Raw genomic sequence first — 18,106 nt, 5'->3', positions numbered from 1 at the left:
TGGCATTTTTATAATCAACTATTTCAATGGGAAATAAGCCACAATTTTACCAAAAAAATGATTATATTAACGTTTTGACGCCCAAATCGGGTATCGTTGTCAAAATACAAAATAATACTTATCGTCTTAAAAATTTAATTAAATTTTGACAGTGTGTCAGTTTCTCGTACAAGGTTTCCAATCTCCTAAAATTTTGACAAACGCTAGGCCCATACCGGTTTTTTAATGTTGTTCTGAAGCTATTTCCTTGTGGCATTTTTATAATCAACTATTTTCAATGATAAATAAGCCACAATTTTACCAAAAAAATGATTTTATTAAAGTTTCGACGCCCAAGTCAGGTGTCGTTGTATTATTTTGTATTTTGACAACGACACCCGACTTGGGCGTCGAAATGTTAATAAAATCATTTTTTTGGTAAAATTGTCGCTTATTTCCCATTGAAAATAGTTTAAAATAACAGCATGTGGCACTTGCGACAGAAGTGATTACTTCTTATAGCGCTTTATATACTATTGAAATTTTATGTCTGCTTATCACTAGACTAGAGTATCGTCGGGCTATATTCAACAAAACCAGCTTCGTACGACCTTCCATTAGATATCGCAAATCAGTTGGGCTGATTTTGTCTGCAAATATATGTTGAGGAATTTGATAATATTTTTTATTTATGTTTATGAGCCTTGAAAAATCCTTATCTTTCGTTCTTTTTCCGTTTTAAATTATTTATAACTCAAAAATGATAAATTTGAGAGAAAAATTACAAAAGCCCTTTTTTGTTTAGAATTATCCAAAAAATCTAAAATAATATCTGCCCGGGTCGAAATTTTTTTTTATTTATAAAAAAAGTAATTGTTTAATTGTTAATTAATAATAGTCAGAACAAAATTAGCTCGGGCACCCCTTGTTTTTTATAATTGTTAAGATACTACAATCCAATAATTTTTATCCATTAAATAGCTCGGTTCAGATCGACCTTATATCGTATCTTAGACTATTCGTCTTACCTTTTGGTATTAGTGATTCTCTACAACCGGTGGGGTCCAAAATCCCGACAGCCAAAATCCCGACAGCCAAAATCCCGACACGCCAAAATCCCGACGGCCAAAATCCCGACATGCAATAATCCTCGTATAAGTAAAAATTCTGACCACTACATTTTGAATATTTATTGTTTCCTTTTCAAATGCAATACCAAATCATATTATAGTACAGAGTATTGCAATTGAAAAATTATTATTTACGAATAAGTACGGGTACTAATTATTATGTATTTTAAAAGAAAAAATTATTTAAACACTTCATTTTATAATATTATAAAAGCTATACTTACTGAAATGGAAGGTTGTAAGTGACATGATAATATCTATTATATGAAAGTAAACTTGAATTCAGGATTTGATTATTATTGGACTATATTTTGGCAAAAAAAAAATAATTAATTCATATACCCATGTAAGAAATTTTATTTAGAAAATTAGTTCATATTAAATGGTAAATACTTTTGTTTAATAAAAAAAAAGAATGTGTGTGTACTTTGTACGCACGTAAGAAGTTATACTTCTATTACATATTATGTGATTTTAACGAAATTGATATAATGTACTTTAAACAGTTTATTTATATTTCATTTAAATATTAAACGAATTTTAATACTTACTACTTTCCAAAAATTTTTATTAAGACAATACCAAAATCTTTAATAAATAAAAGAATAAAACGCACACAAACACATTGAAAAAATGATTTCTGAACGATAATAATTGTTGACAAAAATTTTAAATATGCATTTTCTGAAAAAAATTATATAACAAATATACTTACAATCATAAAATGCATAAAAAAATAAAAACTTGCATCGGGATTCGAACCCGCGAATTTGGGGACGCTTTGATTCGTAATCGAAGCCTAGACTTACTCATCCAATTACACATTATTTGTCATGTGGAAAAATAGGGCAACTGAACGTTTTACAATTTGACAGTTGTTCTGAATTTACCTAATCAAATTATGTAGTTTGATTTTTTTGGAAGAAAATATTAAAATATGACAAAGCAGTAAGAAAACAATATATTAGATGAAGATTGGTAGAACTTTTGTTGGTAATCAAATTAAGTATGTAAATCAAAGCATTACATACCTACTAGATAAATAAATCTACGCCAAAAAAATCATAATTTAAAAATAAAAATCGGACCTAATTTCGGATTTCTCTCTAAAATCCCCATTTTTGAGAAAATAAATTTATTCCAACCTAATCCAAATGTATAATTACAATATGATTATAATAAAAACTACTTACCAAATTAGAATGAGTTTTCCTTGTCCAAAAGTCCAAAAATATATATGAAAACTATTTAAAAAGGCAGTATAACTATTAACTAACTTTTGTTTGTTGTTTCTTTTCCCACAAATTTCAAAACGCAACAACCATAAATAATCAAACCACACATAGAGAAATAAAAACAACATTCTTTTTATTTCTCTATGAAACCACAGCTGTGCCACAGCCGCCATATTGAATAATTTTTGACATGTCATTTGAATATCCAATCAGAACAAAGTTATAATGCGCATGCGCCCGGATCGTAGGTTTTAACATATAAAAATTCACCCTCATATCGCGCGTAAAGAAGTATAACTTCAAAAATAAAAACAGATGACCATAAACAAAAAACAAGAAATAAATGTAACTATATGTTAAAAAGAAACTTATCAAACCTGTCGGGATTCTGGCGTGTCGGGATTTTGGCTGTCGGGATATTGGGATAAACCCCTCTACAACCCATAGGTAACCATGAAATTCGCAATATTCTGGGATACATCCAGAATGTGTATTTTTATAAAATTCTCAAAATAATTATTGTGATTAAGCATTCTGCTCTTTATTAGTGTTAACCAGGAAATAAAATATGCATTTATAAAATAAAATAAAGGTAATAAAAACAATATCAAGGTTTCTGGAAATATATCTTGCATCACCTATTCCTAAAGTCGTTTTAATGAGTTTTATGTCACTCGTGTAATTAATGCCTCTCCGCAACTCCATTAAACTCCAAAGAGAACCTATTGTTTAGAGCATTATTAAATTCTATGAAACGTTTCCTTTATTTTAACTATTTTCATTTACTAAATTAAATCTTTGTTTTTCATTATAAAAGCTCTACTTATATTCAGCCCAGCTTTGTTTGATCATAAACTTTCATCATATTCCATTATTGCAAGGCTTTTACTTAAATTTTGAGAGACAATAATAAACTCACTTATTAATTTGTTTTATAAAATATTTTCTACGCAGTAAAGTGCACTGTTGCATAATTTGACACATGCTTTAATTTTTTTTTCTATTTAGAATGAAGTAACAAAAATAAAAAATACGTTCATGGACAAAAATATCGCATATTTTGAAATAAGTAACATGTGAACTGGCCAATGACATGGTAGTGATAATGACATGTGAAACTGGCAACAATCATGTGGCTAATGACATGGTAGTGATAATGACATCTGTGACGTATGTTCTTCATGTGATTTCCTCGTTTCTAATCCTGTCTCTGAGAGTCAGTCCAAGTAGTGACCGTTCCATTCTTCTTTGGGCTACTCTAAGTTTGGTTGGTGTGGTTTGGGTTAACGATAGTGTTTCGGCGCCGTAAGTCATGACTGGAAGCACGCATTGGTCGAACGTCTTCTTTTTCAGATAATTTGATATGTTGCTCTTGAAGATGGCTGATAGAGCTCCATATGCGGCCCATGCTAAAGTGATTCTTCTTTGTAGTTCGGCAGTTTGATTGTCCCTGGCAATTTGGCTTTCATGCCCTGCCCTAAGTATTCATATTTATGGACCAATACAATTTTTAAAAACTTTTTATATATTGGCTTGGTTGCTATCACGGACTCCGCAAATTTTGTAATCGATTTTAAAAATAGTTCTAGGCTACCTAGACACCTGAAATTTTCAGGATAGCTTAGAACTAGCTAACAATGCAATATTTATCTGCTATTATACAGGGTGATTAATTATTAGTGGGGTGAAGCTCCGTAGATCCGTTATAGTAATGTATAGCGATAAAACTTAATAACAAAAATTGTAGCGAACTTTGAGCTTCACATTACAAAATTAGTTATAATGTTACAGGGTGTTCGATAACATAGTGGCAGACCAAACTTATGTTTTTTTAAATAGAACACCCTGTATTTTATTTTATATTCGAAATTCTCGTAACTTTTCGATTACAAAAATATAAAGGTTTGGTATGTTATACGGGGTATTTACAAAGTTATAACCAATTTTATATGAAAATCGTAACAAGTTTAAATACCTGTATAAATAAAAGCAAGCACAAGGTCCATAGTTTATTGACGTCATATTTTTTTATCTATTGTCTAAAATTTTCGTAAATGTTTGTTTTGCGAATTTTCTTTATATTGAATACAGAGTAAGTCAAAACGCAAGTACATTATTTTCTCAGTATTTTTAAGTAGAAACCCCTGTATTTTATATCATTATCGAAAAGTACCATTACCATATTATAATTTTTGTATAACATTCCCTATGTGTAATTTTATTAGTTTTCGAGATATTTTCATTTTTCAGAGCAAAATTTTTAATACTTACGGGTCTAAACCTTTCCAAATTTTAAGTAAGCAATGACTGAATAATTGTCTATAACTTACAATGTACGATTACTGATTATCAATCTGTAATCAAAGTTGGCTACAATTTTTGTTATTATATTTTATTACTATCTATTACTTATAACGGATCTACAAAGCTTTACTGACCAATCACACTATGGATAAATCGATTTTTTTTTAATTTCAAACTATTTTAAAAATGTGACTAATGCAATGATATTTTAAAGTACGTTAATAAATCGATATCTACAAATTGATGGTGCCACAGTGGCATTAGACTGCAGATCGAGAGGTCCCCAGTTGGAACCCGGCTGTTGCGTATCTTTTTTTAATTGTTTTAATAAATAATTAAAACCGTGATATTATAAAAAGTACTTTTTTTACTCTATGCCATATTATGTATAAGTTTTTAGTTTGTGAAAACTCTCATTGTAGATAGCAGTGCGTGAAGGATTTAAAGTGTGCGTGAAGTAACAATGTATTTTAAATGGGATTTACTTTTTCGCACTGTTTTTAACTTTCGCGTTGTCATGGTGACAATCCTTAACTTTCGCGTTGTCATGTTGATGACAATATGAGCAATGAATTACAACAAAAGTTTTGACAGTTTTGTGGTTTGAAAGTAGGTAGGATTTTTAAATATAAAAGTTCTAAAAATTGTAGAATAGAAATTAATTCCAGTGACGAAGAGTTACAGCTTTTATATTTGTTTATCGTAGATAAAATATTGTATGAAACTGTACGTGAAGTACTTTTTGCGAACTTACGCGATTTATAGAACTCGCTCCGTTGTCGCTCGTGCTCTAAATATCGCGTGCGTTCGCAAAAAGTATACTTCACGAACTGTTTCATAAATAACTATTTTTATTAGAGTGTAATGTTTGGAATTTTAAGCATTATATCGTTAAATCGTTTATCGTTAAATTATTTTATATTCTTTCCTATAAATAATAAAAAGGTTTTATTATAAAAAAGTTCTTTTTTATAAAAGTGTAATTTTAAATCGAATCTCATCAAGGTAAGTGTTCACTATTCTAACTGAATTTTGTCCCCCCTAATTTTCAATCTCTACTCTGAAAGAATATTTATCGAAGCTTTGCACGAAAATGAAAAAGGGTAAAAGTAGGTAGGAAAGTATTATACTAAACGGGTACCGGATAAATAACATCAAGTATGCAGATGACACCATAGTATTTGCGGACAACCTACAACACAGTGGCTCTCAATTTTTTTGAGTCATGTACCACAAAATAATTTTTATTATTTTTTGTACCACTTAACTGAAATACCTATCTAGCTAGGTGATCTAATTAACTATAATATAGTGGTGCTTATTTTGGCTGTTTTTGCGTTTTGTGTACCACCGCAAATAATGATATGTACCACCAGTAGTACATGTATCACAGATTGAGAACCGTTGACCTAGAAGATCTACAAGTCCTCATGAACAAAATCACGTATTACAGTCAACAATATGGACTCAATATAAACGTAAAGACGACAAAGCTTATGATCATTAGGAAGAAAAAGATAACCGAAGGTCAACGCTACATTAACCAAACCCCTGTAGAAAGGGTAAGGCACTACAACTAGAGATAAGAGCGCGCATCGGAAAATCTAGATCCACCTTGAACCGGATGGGGGCTTCTTCAAGAGCCACAACCTTTCTCTTCGTATAAAAGTAAGAATGCTTAGATGCTACGTCTTCTCTGTCCTCTTTTATGGTGTTGAATCATGGACCTTGAACGAAGATATGTGCCGCAAATTGGAAGCATTTGAGATGTGGCTATATCGGAGAATTCTTAAAATCCCATGGACTGATCGGGTCACAGATGAGGAGGTCGTTAGAAAAATAGGGAAGAACCGAAAAGTACTAACCACCATCAAATCTCGATAGTTGGAATACTTTGGACACATTATGCGAAATTAATCCAGATATGCTCTCCTACAAGGCATCCTATAAGGAAAAATATTTGGTAAGCGAGATCCAAGAAGAAGAAGAACGTTCTCGTTAAAGTACCTCAGAACCTGGTGCAACACAACATCTGTGCAGCTTTTCCGCGTTGCTGCAGATAAAGTGAAGATTGCCATGATAATCGCCAACATTCGTCAAGAAGAAGAAGATTCTAGTGCGTTATCGCTCATTAGCACGAATATGCCATATAGTCTGGGCTGATTATCGGAGAATAGGCCATTTTTGGGAAAAGTTATTTACCAGCAATTTTATTGCTGGAATCGAATCTTATGATTGTATGTATTAATAATATAGATATGCAAAGTCCGCAGATAGTGTGCTACTTTTTTTATAAACGAAATGGCGCCCGAAAATGGTGTTTTTTTTCAAATTTTGCTCGATAACTGCAAAGATTTTAACTTTACACCAAAAATACCCAAAACAATTCACCGCAATTAAATTCTGCATAGAGACGTGTTTTTTCCGATTTACTTCGACAAAAACTTTCCCCGGAAAATGCGGGTTTTTCCAACAAAATCTTTATTTTTCTAGTAAAATTTTAGATAAGTAATTGTTAATCAATAATTAAATAACTTGGTAATATAAAAGCTCTTTTCGTATAGATTATAATTCCAGAAGCCGATGGAAATTGAATAGACAGTTTAGCAACAATCGAATTGTTAATTAAAAATTTACGGTCGCTATAATAACCACAATAATTATGATATATAAGAATAACTATGATTTTTGTATAAAAAGACACTATACCTATATAATGTACTTCACATAATTAAAATTGAACTATTTATGCGGCCTCAGAAATATTTTATAAGTATAAAGAATTTCTTGGCTTATAAACAAATAGAATATCTCGAAAAATATTAAACCAAATTAAATTGTGAAAACGGTACTGGAAAAAAAGAGGGAGGACGCTGCCTCGTTTAATTGTGATGAGTCGTTCTTGAGATACAATCGGTCAAAGTTGACCAACATTTACGGCAAAGATATAAACAATACGATCATAATTTTCAAACCATAACCTTTTCGTTTTCGTCCTCTTTCTCCACACCAATTTCCATATCTTTAAAATAATCATAACATATATTATTATAATAAAAACTATCGATATTACGAGTAAAAATTGCCAAAAATAGCAAAATTCCAATCAAAAATTAGATTGGGGAAAATGTAACCCTCAAAGTTCAAAACCGATATACGTTAAAAAAATGTATTTTCTCGTCTTCCCATGGAGCAATTCCCTTCATTCTTTTTTTTGTTCCCAAGTAATTCGAGCAGAGCCATCGAACTAACGCATTATTAAATGTCAAACTTGCTTTTGTTATAATAAATTAATTTATTTATTATAACAATAATTTTTAATCTGTTTAAATAAAGATTGTTTAAATAATTATACAGCTTTCAAATGAAAATATTTGTATTTTTAACATTAAAAGGTACACTTGAAGTAACTTTATCTAAAAAAAGTCTACAACTGAAAAAAATATGTAGTTTTCTTTCCGTATAAATAAATTAATCTATTATAACAAAACAAAAGCAAGTTTGACATTTAGTAATGCGATAGTTATATGGCTCTACTCGAGTTACTTGGGAACAAAAAAAGAATGAAGAAAATCGCTCCATGGGAAGCCGAGAAAATGCATTTTTTTAACGTATACCGATTTTGAATTTTGAGATTACATTTTCTCCAACCTAATTTTTGATTGGAATTTTGCTATTTTTGGCAATTTTCACACGTATTATCGATAGTTTTTATTATAATAATATATGTTATGAGTATTTTAAAGATATGAAAATTGGTGTGGAGAAAGAGGACAAAAATAAAAAGGTGACGGTTTGAAAATTATGATCCTATTGTTTATATCTTTGCCGTAAATTTCGGTCAACTTTGACTAGCTGTATCTCAGGAACCACTTAACATAATTAAACGTTTTTTCTTTTAAAAGAAGCGTCATGCCACTGTTTTTCCAATACCGTTTTCTCAATTAATTTAGTTTAATATTTCCGGAGATATTTTATTTGTTTATAAGCCACAAAATTGTTTATAATTTTAAAATATTCTTGAGGTCGCTTAAATAGTCGAATTTGAATTCTGTAAAGTACATTAGATAGGTATAGTGTCTTTTTATAAAAAAATCATAGTTATTCTTATGCATCGTAATTATTGTGGTTATTATAGCGACCGTAAATTTTTAATTAACAATTCAATTGTTGCTAAACTGTCCATTTAAATTTCCATCGGCTTCTGAAATTATAATCTATATGAAAAGAGCTTTTACGTTACCAAGTTATTTAATTATTGATTACCCATTACTTATCTAAAATTTTAGTTAAAAATTAAAGATTTTGTTGGAAAACCCCGCATTTTCCGGGGAAAGCTTTCGTCAAAGTAAATCGGGAAAAACGCGTCTTTATGCAGAATTTAATTGCGGTGAATTCTTATTTGGGTGTTTTTGGTGTTAAGTTAAAATCTTTAAAGTTATAGAGCAAAAATTGAAAAAAACACGATTTTCGGGCGCCATTTTGATATAAAAAAGTAGCACACTATCTGCGGACTTTGCATACCTATATTATTAATACATACAATAATAAGATTCGATTCCAGCAATAAAATTGCTGGTAAATAACTTTTCTGTGTATTTTGCTAATTAGCCCAGAGTAATATCCAATGTGGCTGGCAAATAGCAAATACCATTTCATGGCACTATGTAAACGATTTCTAGAATTCACCATCTGTTTACCTTCCAGTGGTGTGTAATTGTACCTGCTCCCAAGTGCTGCACTTTTAGTATGGTTTAGTCTTTGAGCTACGTTGACACAAAGTTTTTTTTTGCGATATCACCTACCGCATGTCAGTGTTTAAATTTCTATAGTTATAAGCAGTCCAGTGTATTATTTCGCTATTAGTATGGCAGCAAGTTCATCCAGTTGTTCAACCTTCAAGTGGAAAGCCCTATTTTACTTTTTTTAATTACCAATACTCAAGTTTGTTGTAATTCAGTTTATAAAGGATTTTGTAGGAAGCTCCACCAGTTTTTTAATATTATAGGTACATGCGTTCATAATTTTCTTGAAAAAATAAAGTGTATTTTATCTGGAGCAGTATTTTATTCTGCAGCAGTGTGAAGAATCATTCCATAGTTGATATAAGAAACAAATACAGTGATATAAGATAAAATGATACTGAAAACAAAAGAGAATAGGTAACGGTATGACATACCGCATGTCAGAATCTACATCCTGAAACATCCACGTCAGTAGTTAAGGGTTAAAAAAATAATTGAATATTTCACAGCTTACTAAAATAATAGCAATTTTAACAGCACTTTTCCTCTTTACCGCATTTTTGTTTCAGGTGGTAATATTTTACCGACAGCCTTCCATCATGGGCCGAACTTCCAGCCATACCCGCCGGTACAGTTAGCTGCTGCAGCAATGGACCCTCGCCAGTATATGCCGCCACAAATATTTTACTGGCCTTATCCCAGTCCTCCAGTATCACCAACGAATTACTACCCAACAATACCTCCTCCGGGTGCTTTACCCCCACAGCAAGCCCAACAACAAATGGTAAGTATTTAAAAGTTACATATTTGTAATATATGTATAGTATAAATAATACCTATAGACCACATTTTGTCGAATAGAGAGCTACACCCGTCTCAAATCTTAGATATAAGAGCACTAACATCAGCAGAAATACGAAGCGGTCATAAATTGGTATTGTGCAAAATCAGAATACACCACCAAGATAAAAGTCGAAAACGACTACACAAGATACCTATTTCAAAAAAGAATATCGGGAAGAAGCAGAAACATTTATATTACAGAAAGTGACGGAGTAGAAGAAAGCTGGGCTAAAACTATGTCTATCTTAGCTTCAACCAAGGAAGTTTTTGGTGAGAGAAACATTAATAAAAATAAATCGCTTCCAAGGCGAAGAACTCCATGATTTTGTACAGAAGTGAAGGAAAATTGTAAAGAAAAGAAAAAAGCTTAACTAAAATACATATGAATTAAGACACAAGAGGCATACGATAATTATAAGACAACAGGAAACGAAACACATTCACTCGTATGAAGAACAAAAAATAATTGCTTAGAAAGTTTTTCATAAGAAAAAGAACATGATTTTTATGCTCTGCAAAAGCAAATATGGCGCTTTATAAGAGATCAAAGAACGAAGGTAAAGCACCAAAACATAAAGAAAAGGGTACATGGATTGACTATCTAAGAGAGCTCTATGCAGAGGAAAAACAAATGACGCTAGATCCAGAAACGCTAGAAATTACCACAAATGTAGATGTTTATATAAGTTCACAGGAAGTTAGAAAAACACTTGAAAAGCTTAAGAACAGAAAAGCTGCAGGTAAGGATGGAATACCAAACGAATTACTGAAATATTGTGGAGCAGCAATGACAGAACAATTAACAACATCAATTAACAAAATCATAAAATAGACATCCCAGATAAAGTTCAAGAAGTCGCCCACGTGAAAAGTGGGCCAAATTTTTTTCAACAATTTTTTTTAATCAAATTGTAAAAATCAGTATTTTCGGCCCGGACACATTTTTTTTTGGGTTTTTGGACCATTCTGGATAAAAAAGGTTTCTTATAATTTTTCTCTAAAGTTGATCGTTTACGAGTTATAAGCAATTTAAAATTGAAAAAAACGAAAAATGGCGATTTTTTTTATAAAACAGAAATAAAGATTTTTTAAAGCACTTTAAAAAAGTTGTAATGTGTTTTCCCCAAGAATGCGTATTTGGATATTTCACATTGAATTATTCTATTTGTAATTTTTCGAATATGAACTTATTTTTCATTTGCTATAACTCTGTTTTTGCTAGGTATGGAGACCTAATATATACACCGTTTTTTTCACTTTTTTATAGGCTATAGTTTTGCTAAGAATATTTTTTTCGACCAAATGCTTAGGTTTTGAGTTATTTGCGAAAAACCGTCTAAAAACGTGGTTATGTTGTTGAAAAATGAACATATTCACTTGCAAATAACTCGAAAAGTGTTGATTTGGTGAAAAACTCTATAGAACAAAAGTTGCTTAAAATTAGTCAGTTTATCCATTTCGGGACTTATCTTGAACATATATTTTTTCACCCCCGAGACGGGGTGAAACTCACCCCCAGGGCAAAAGCACACATCGGTACCATATCACTTTTTTTCTTTGACATGTTAGCTATGCGTGTGTCAAATTTTATGTCAGTCCAAGCGGTTCTTTAAAATTTACAGCAAAAACCGTGAAAGAATGTACTAATAGAATATAGGCAGTGGAATAAGACAGGGAGACGAGACTCATTGAGTCCTATGCTCATCAATTTAATCATGGATGAAATCATCAAAAACGTTAATAAAGGAAGAGGATATGGAATGGGAAACAAAGAGGTAAAGATATTCTGTTACGCAGACGACGTAATATTGATAGCCCAAGATGAATGTGAGCTCATGGAGCCACTACAAGACCAAGACGCGTCGCTATGAGCGCTCTAAACTGCCGCTCTCATGGAGTCATGATTTTACTGCTGTGCTGCCGCCGTAATTTTACTGCTCCTGCTATCGTCAATCTGTAGCTCGTGGAGCCGTAGCCTAAAGATATTAACAGGGAGAACTTTTTAAATTATAACCCAGATACAAATAATTTAACATCTTGATTTTCCAGATACCACCAGAATGTGCTCCTATGCAACAGCTAGCACCTCTACCGATTGATCCCAGACTTTTGGCAGAAGTATACAGACATCAGGAATCTGAGAAAGATACCAGGACGAATCTTTCCCTTAATCAATATGTCGAAATTATAATATAGTTGATAGAAATATCAATATTAGGTGCTCGTACCAGAGACCTGTAACAGTTAAATATTTAAATACAGTGAGAAAAAACGTACTACGGTTAGACTTTGTAGATGAGGATATTTATTTTCTATAATATAACTTTTCTTTAAGTCAGATTGTAAAAGTAGAGGCAAATTTTCAATACGGCGATTTAAAATTAAGGTTGCTTCATATTTATATTTCAAATATATACTGAAAATAATAAATGATGATAGTTTTAACGAAGATAGTGCGATGAGAAGATTGGCCAATGACCAATGTTATAAACAATTGCCTAATATTAGCTGTTTGTTACTCAATATTAGTTTCTCATTTGATAAGTACAAAATTGAATTTCATTGAAATTCTCTGATTGTTTGATTTCATCTTTTTTATTACCATGCATCACTAGGTATTACTTAATGTTTGGAATACTGGATTTACAGACAAAAATTATAAGTGATAAAAATATAATTCAGTCACTTTAACATTTTTGTTATGTCATTATTACGACGCAGAAAGTTAGAGCAGATGTTTTGACATCCATCATATATGTGGTGATTTGATAATTTCCCTTTTTGATATTTTTGTTGTAGTGTGAGAACCAAAAGTGAGACCAAATGGAGAACACATTTACTAAATGTCTCCCCCATACTGTGAGTTTTTGGTCACGTTTGTACACAATTTTTTTGTCCACTGCTTACATGAATATATCTGCTAATAATGAAGATGCCTCCTATTAAAATATATTTGATGGGAGACAGATGTAGGAGCTATCTCTGACGAAAAATGAAATATCAATTTTAACGAGGGAAATTTAAAGAATATATAATAATAACAATAATATTAACAATGAAATACGAAACAATTAATTAAATAAGTAACTAAATAAGGTCATAATATGTTAAAAATGTTACTTACTTTTCCAAATAAGAACAAAGAAATAAGCAAAGACTCAATTGAATCGAATATTCCGAATTCAAGACATTTACGTTTATACTAGGCCGTTTAATAAGTTTTGCGGTTTCGATAAGAAAAACACAATAACGCATCTTCTACTGTACTAATTGAAGGCGAAAAGTCCTTATACAGTCTTAACATTCATTCATAAATTTCCTTTGCTTTTAAATCTTCCAAAAAATAAAAATTCAATTACTGCACAATACTTGAATGGTTTCATTGTAAACAAGCTGAAAATGAGAGCATTATCATAACGAAAAATTTGTTTATTTACGTATTTTAATTCATAATATGGAAAATTGCTGTTATGAAAAGTTGTTTAGAATTAAACATTATGTTTTAATGTGCAATTATATCATTCTAATTTAAATGTTGTGGACTATAAAGATACTTTACTCTTGATCGAAATTAATATTTTATATGTACCTCGTATAAAATTAATAAAATTTGATATATGATGGTTGCATCATAAATCTTAGACCATGAAGAGATTTTTATAAAGAATACATTTTCTTCATCAAATTAAAAATAAAAGGGTTATAAATGAAAATGTTGTTGGTATCCATAATTTGAGAAAAATGTTCAAATATTTTTTTCCAGTAGAAGAATGTAATTGCACATATCAGATCATAATTGTTTATTCCAAACAACATTTCATATTATAGTCGGTTCGCTAAACTCAGACACAACTTGCTAGTGATTTTAGTCAGTAATTTTGCCAATTTGCCAAAAAAATAACTAAATAGTTAATAATTACTAAATAATTAGTAATTTTGCCAATTTTGGCAAAATTGTCAAAAAACAAAAAAAATTACCTACTAAAATCACTAGCCAGTTGTGTCTGAGTTTAGTGAACCGACTATAGGGCTTTTCATCGATTGTCATTTGTTTCGAGCTTCTGTCATGTGTCACATAATATTAATATATCTACGCCATACGTCTTTGGTTTGTATCATTGTTATATACCAATAACGTATGACGTAGATATATTAATATTATGAGACACATGACAGAAGCTCGAAACAAATGACTGTGAATGAAAAGCCCTATAATAATAATTTTCATTTCATAACAAATGGAACAGTCCATTTATCATTAGTTACTCCCATTAAAGGGGAGGACGTATACTCGTATGAACCTTTTTAAAGTTGTTAATAAATTATTGCTTTCAAAATATGTATACTCAAATTGTATTTTTGAAAATCTTATTTATTTTATATAATAACTAAATTCACTATCAAATGTCATTGATATTTTATTAATACTTAATTTAAAATTTAGTTTCACATTCACGAAGTGTCAAACTCAAATGTAAATACCTAACCTATGCTTTGCTTAACAAATTCAGATTAAAAAAACTAGCCTACTTACGAAGCTGACTTTTAGTGTGTCGGCAGAAAATAAAAGGATTGTGACGTCACATTTTAGACTTTCAGGTCGATTATCTGGAAAACGGTTGGAGATATCGAAATGCCGTTTTCAGATTTGGATTCAGAAGAAAAAACTACATGGGAATCCATCGATAAATCTGCTCTAAGTATTGCAGGAGCGGCAACGCACAGACTTTGCGAATTTATAAACGAAAAGTTTTCGTTGAAAATACTGTGACATGTCGATAATAAATAGCTTGTAAACAAACAATGAATTAACAGATTGAAATGAAACTTAACACACGTTTATATGAATAGTGTATTAACATCACAAAAAAATTAGGCTAGTAGAAACGCCCTCTATTATTAAACCGCGAAACTTATTGAACAGTGATAATAATTCGAAAGGAGAAAGATGACTTATAAAGGAATTAGTTTTGTGTTTATTATACGTCACTTTTCTTTATATTGAAACATGCATTTTATAAGAAAAAAAGGTTGAATTTTCTGCATTCATGATTCCTGATACCTATTTTTAGATTGTTTTATTGCCACTGAGGCTTTGCGGAACGTCATCGTGGGAGAAAATACTGAAAATACTGTATAACCGAGAGAGAACTTTATAAATATTTATATAGTCTTCAGATTGCAATCTATTTGTGTTTTAAGTATTAAGATCTCCACGTTTCTCTATTATTAAGCCTCAGTCTAAGAGCAAATTTGATTAAATTTTAAAGGAAACGGAATGCTCTCTAAGCGTTTGAAATAGTAGATAAAATTAGAAAAAAAAAACTCACGGCTTTTAAGATTTAATATTCTTACGAATTTATTTGTCTATGCAAATTTGAAACGGAACAAAAACCACTTTTCATTAGCAGAAATAGAAACAATTCAAAGTTTTATTTCCGAAGAAAATAAAACTTTTAATGAGACCAAATTTCTGGTTGCGCCTTCGCGGTTCCTATTGCTTGCAACCCATACGAATGTTGATTTAAAGAAGACTAGGGGATTTCTATAATTTGCACCTTACTTTTCATCTATTCAATGTGGCAAAATTACAACGAAAATATGGTCTCTATACTAAGTTAAGAGTAGAACTAATACAGTATGCGACAAAATAAACAGTACTGAAATCAATATTGAAATGTTTATGATTATTTATATATCTGGCACCTATACATGGTACAGCCTTGCAAACATTATTCACGACGACGCACGTTCTCGATAAAACAAATGTTAAAGATGGCGGATCTACGGAGAGGGAAGATGAGGAAATTCCCTCTCCCTAACAAGGTCCAAAATTAAAGAAAAATAATTGTTCAAACATAAAAATATATTAGCTGACATGAAACCGAAACCACAGAAAGACAAATTCAACCCAATAAACACGCTGGTTAGGAAAATTAAGGAAACTTAATACCTATAAGTTATTATTTATGTCTTTTATGTAATCTGAGTTTATCTTTTTTAAGTCTTTTGGTTGGTTTTTCATTGGAAGCTCCCCCTAAGGCGAATTTCCCCTCCCAAGGCAAATTTCTAGATCGGCCACTGCATCTGGCACAAAAAAATCTTTAATTCTAGTCCACAATTCCGAAATGGCAGACGGTGAATCTGTCTGACTCCTTCAGCATTCCCCATATGTACGCATCTGGTGACAGTTCTGGTGAGTGGCAACTCCCAAAATGATCGCACAGTATTCGACAAGACTTCCTGGCAGTGTCACATGTTGTCCCGTCGTGCTAAAACCATTGTTGATTTTAAGCTTGGACCGTTTTCGTGACCTGTTCCGTATGACCGAAAATAGTACTCCACCATAAAAATTTTTTCTTCAAAACTGACAACCATTCTGAAGCACCTAACATTGTTACAACATTCACATACGTTATAACGACGTTCGGAAAACACTCTGTACGTTTCGGCACCTGATGTACTTTCAGTACTGTTTATGTTGCCTCATAGAGAAGTTGCCTCAAGAATTTCGTCGTGAAACGACAACAAGAGACGTATTATATTTCAGTTCGTTCAGAGTGCGCCATAAACATCCTTACTAGTTTCATTCTTATTAGAAATCATCATAGAGTGTATGTATGTAGGCTTTTATAAGATTAGATGTTATTTTGAACCTTCACCTTCACATTTGTTAATACCAGAAAGTTAAATAATATAATAGAAACTAATATCCTCATGTACTAAATCTAACGTATTTAATGGTCAGTTATAAAGATAACTGATGGCAGCTATTGCTGCAGTTAGTCAACTTGCCTATAGCTACTTAAATTGAATGCACTAAGTGACGAATTGTTATGCACATATCATTTTTTTTAAATTTTGTATCTATATTAGTTAACAATTATATTTAATAAATAGTATAAAGTTAATATATTTACAGATTTATATATGCCTTTTCGTATGAGACTCTTTAATGATGTGAAATCTACATTTTGTGATATTAAATTTCTTGCTCAAATGTTAATTTGGTTTTTCACTATTCAAAATAAATATAGCTGAATATCTCCATAGAAATATTGACTGATATCAGCAATTATGTAATTTTCTTTTCTCAATTTACTATTCTAATTGGGAAATAAGCCACAATTTAATTTAAAAAATTATTCTATTGACGTTTCGACTTCCACCTCGGAGGTGGAAGATTACTCGTTAGCAGTTATACTAACTCTTCTCCTGGTGTTACTTTTCTAGAGTTGTCCTCTCCACTTCGTCCGTCGAATACAAGCAATTTGTTCTTCTTTTTAAGGTGCCTTGCTTTATTACATAGCTGTGGATGTAGAACTAAAACCTTTGATTTGTGTAAGGGTATAAAATTTATTAAAACTTTAAAAAAATCATCCAAATGGAATACAAACGTACAAAAACATCAGAACGTTTTCGATCTAGTCAGATCATCATCAGTGACATTCTGTGCAGTAATTGAAACTAGTCCACTATTCGAAATTAAGATATCATTAATACATGGTTTTTGTAAACCGACACTAGGTCGATGTTACCAGATTTTAATACTTAAAGAGCAACATGACTTTCCTGCTCGAACAAACAAAACTGATACTTGCCAGTTTAACTGACATAAAAATAGCGGACATGGGAGAATATCTTCTTCTTCTTATGCCACTCCTATCGGAGATTGGAAATCATCAAGGCTACCCTGATCTTGTTTACAGCTGACCTAAAAAGTTCATTAGTGGTGCAGACAAACCACTCTCTCAAATTCCGCAACCATGACATTCTTCTACGGCCTGGATTCCGTTTTCCTTCTATTTTTCCTTGCATTATATTTTGAAGTAATGCGTACTTATGACCTCTCATCAGGTCACCCAAATAC

General features: G+C 31.3%; 1 protein-coding gene across 1 annotated transcript in view; it reads left to right on the top strand.

The window, feature by feature from the left end:
* Positions 1-16,155, top strand: part of LOC114324397 (RNA-binding protein fusilli) — a 372,033-nt gene extending 355,878 nt beyond the window's left edge. The window contains exons 11-12 of the mRNA XM_050647923.1: positions 9,963-10,177; positions 12,286-16,155. Coding sequence (XP_050503880.1) covers positions 9,963-10,177; positions 12,286-12,432 — 362 coding nt within the window. The 3' untranslated portion in view covers positions 12,433-16,155. The remainder of the gene's footprint in view (positions 1-9,962; positions 10,178-12,285) is intronic.
* The last annotated feature ends 1,951 nt before the right edge of the window (positions 16,156-18,106 follow it).

Source organism: Diabrotica virgifera, chromosome 4 (genome assembly GCF_917563875.1).
Source record: "Diabrotica virgifera virgifera chromosome 4, PGI_DIABVI_V3a".
NCBI classification, from domain to species: Eukaryota; Metazoa; Arthropoda; class Insecta; order Coleoptera; family Chrysomelidae; genus Diabrotica; species Diabrotica virgifera.
This window is presented reverse-complemented; position numbering and strand designations above follow the sequence as displayed.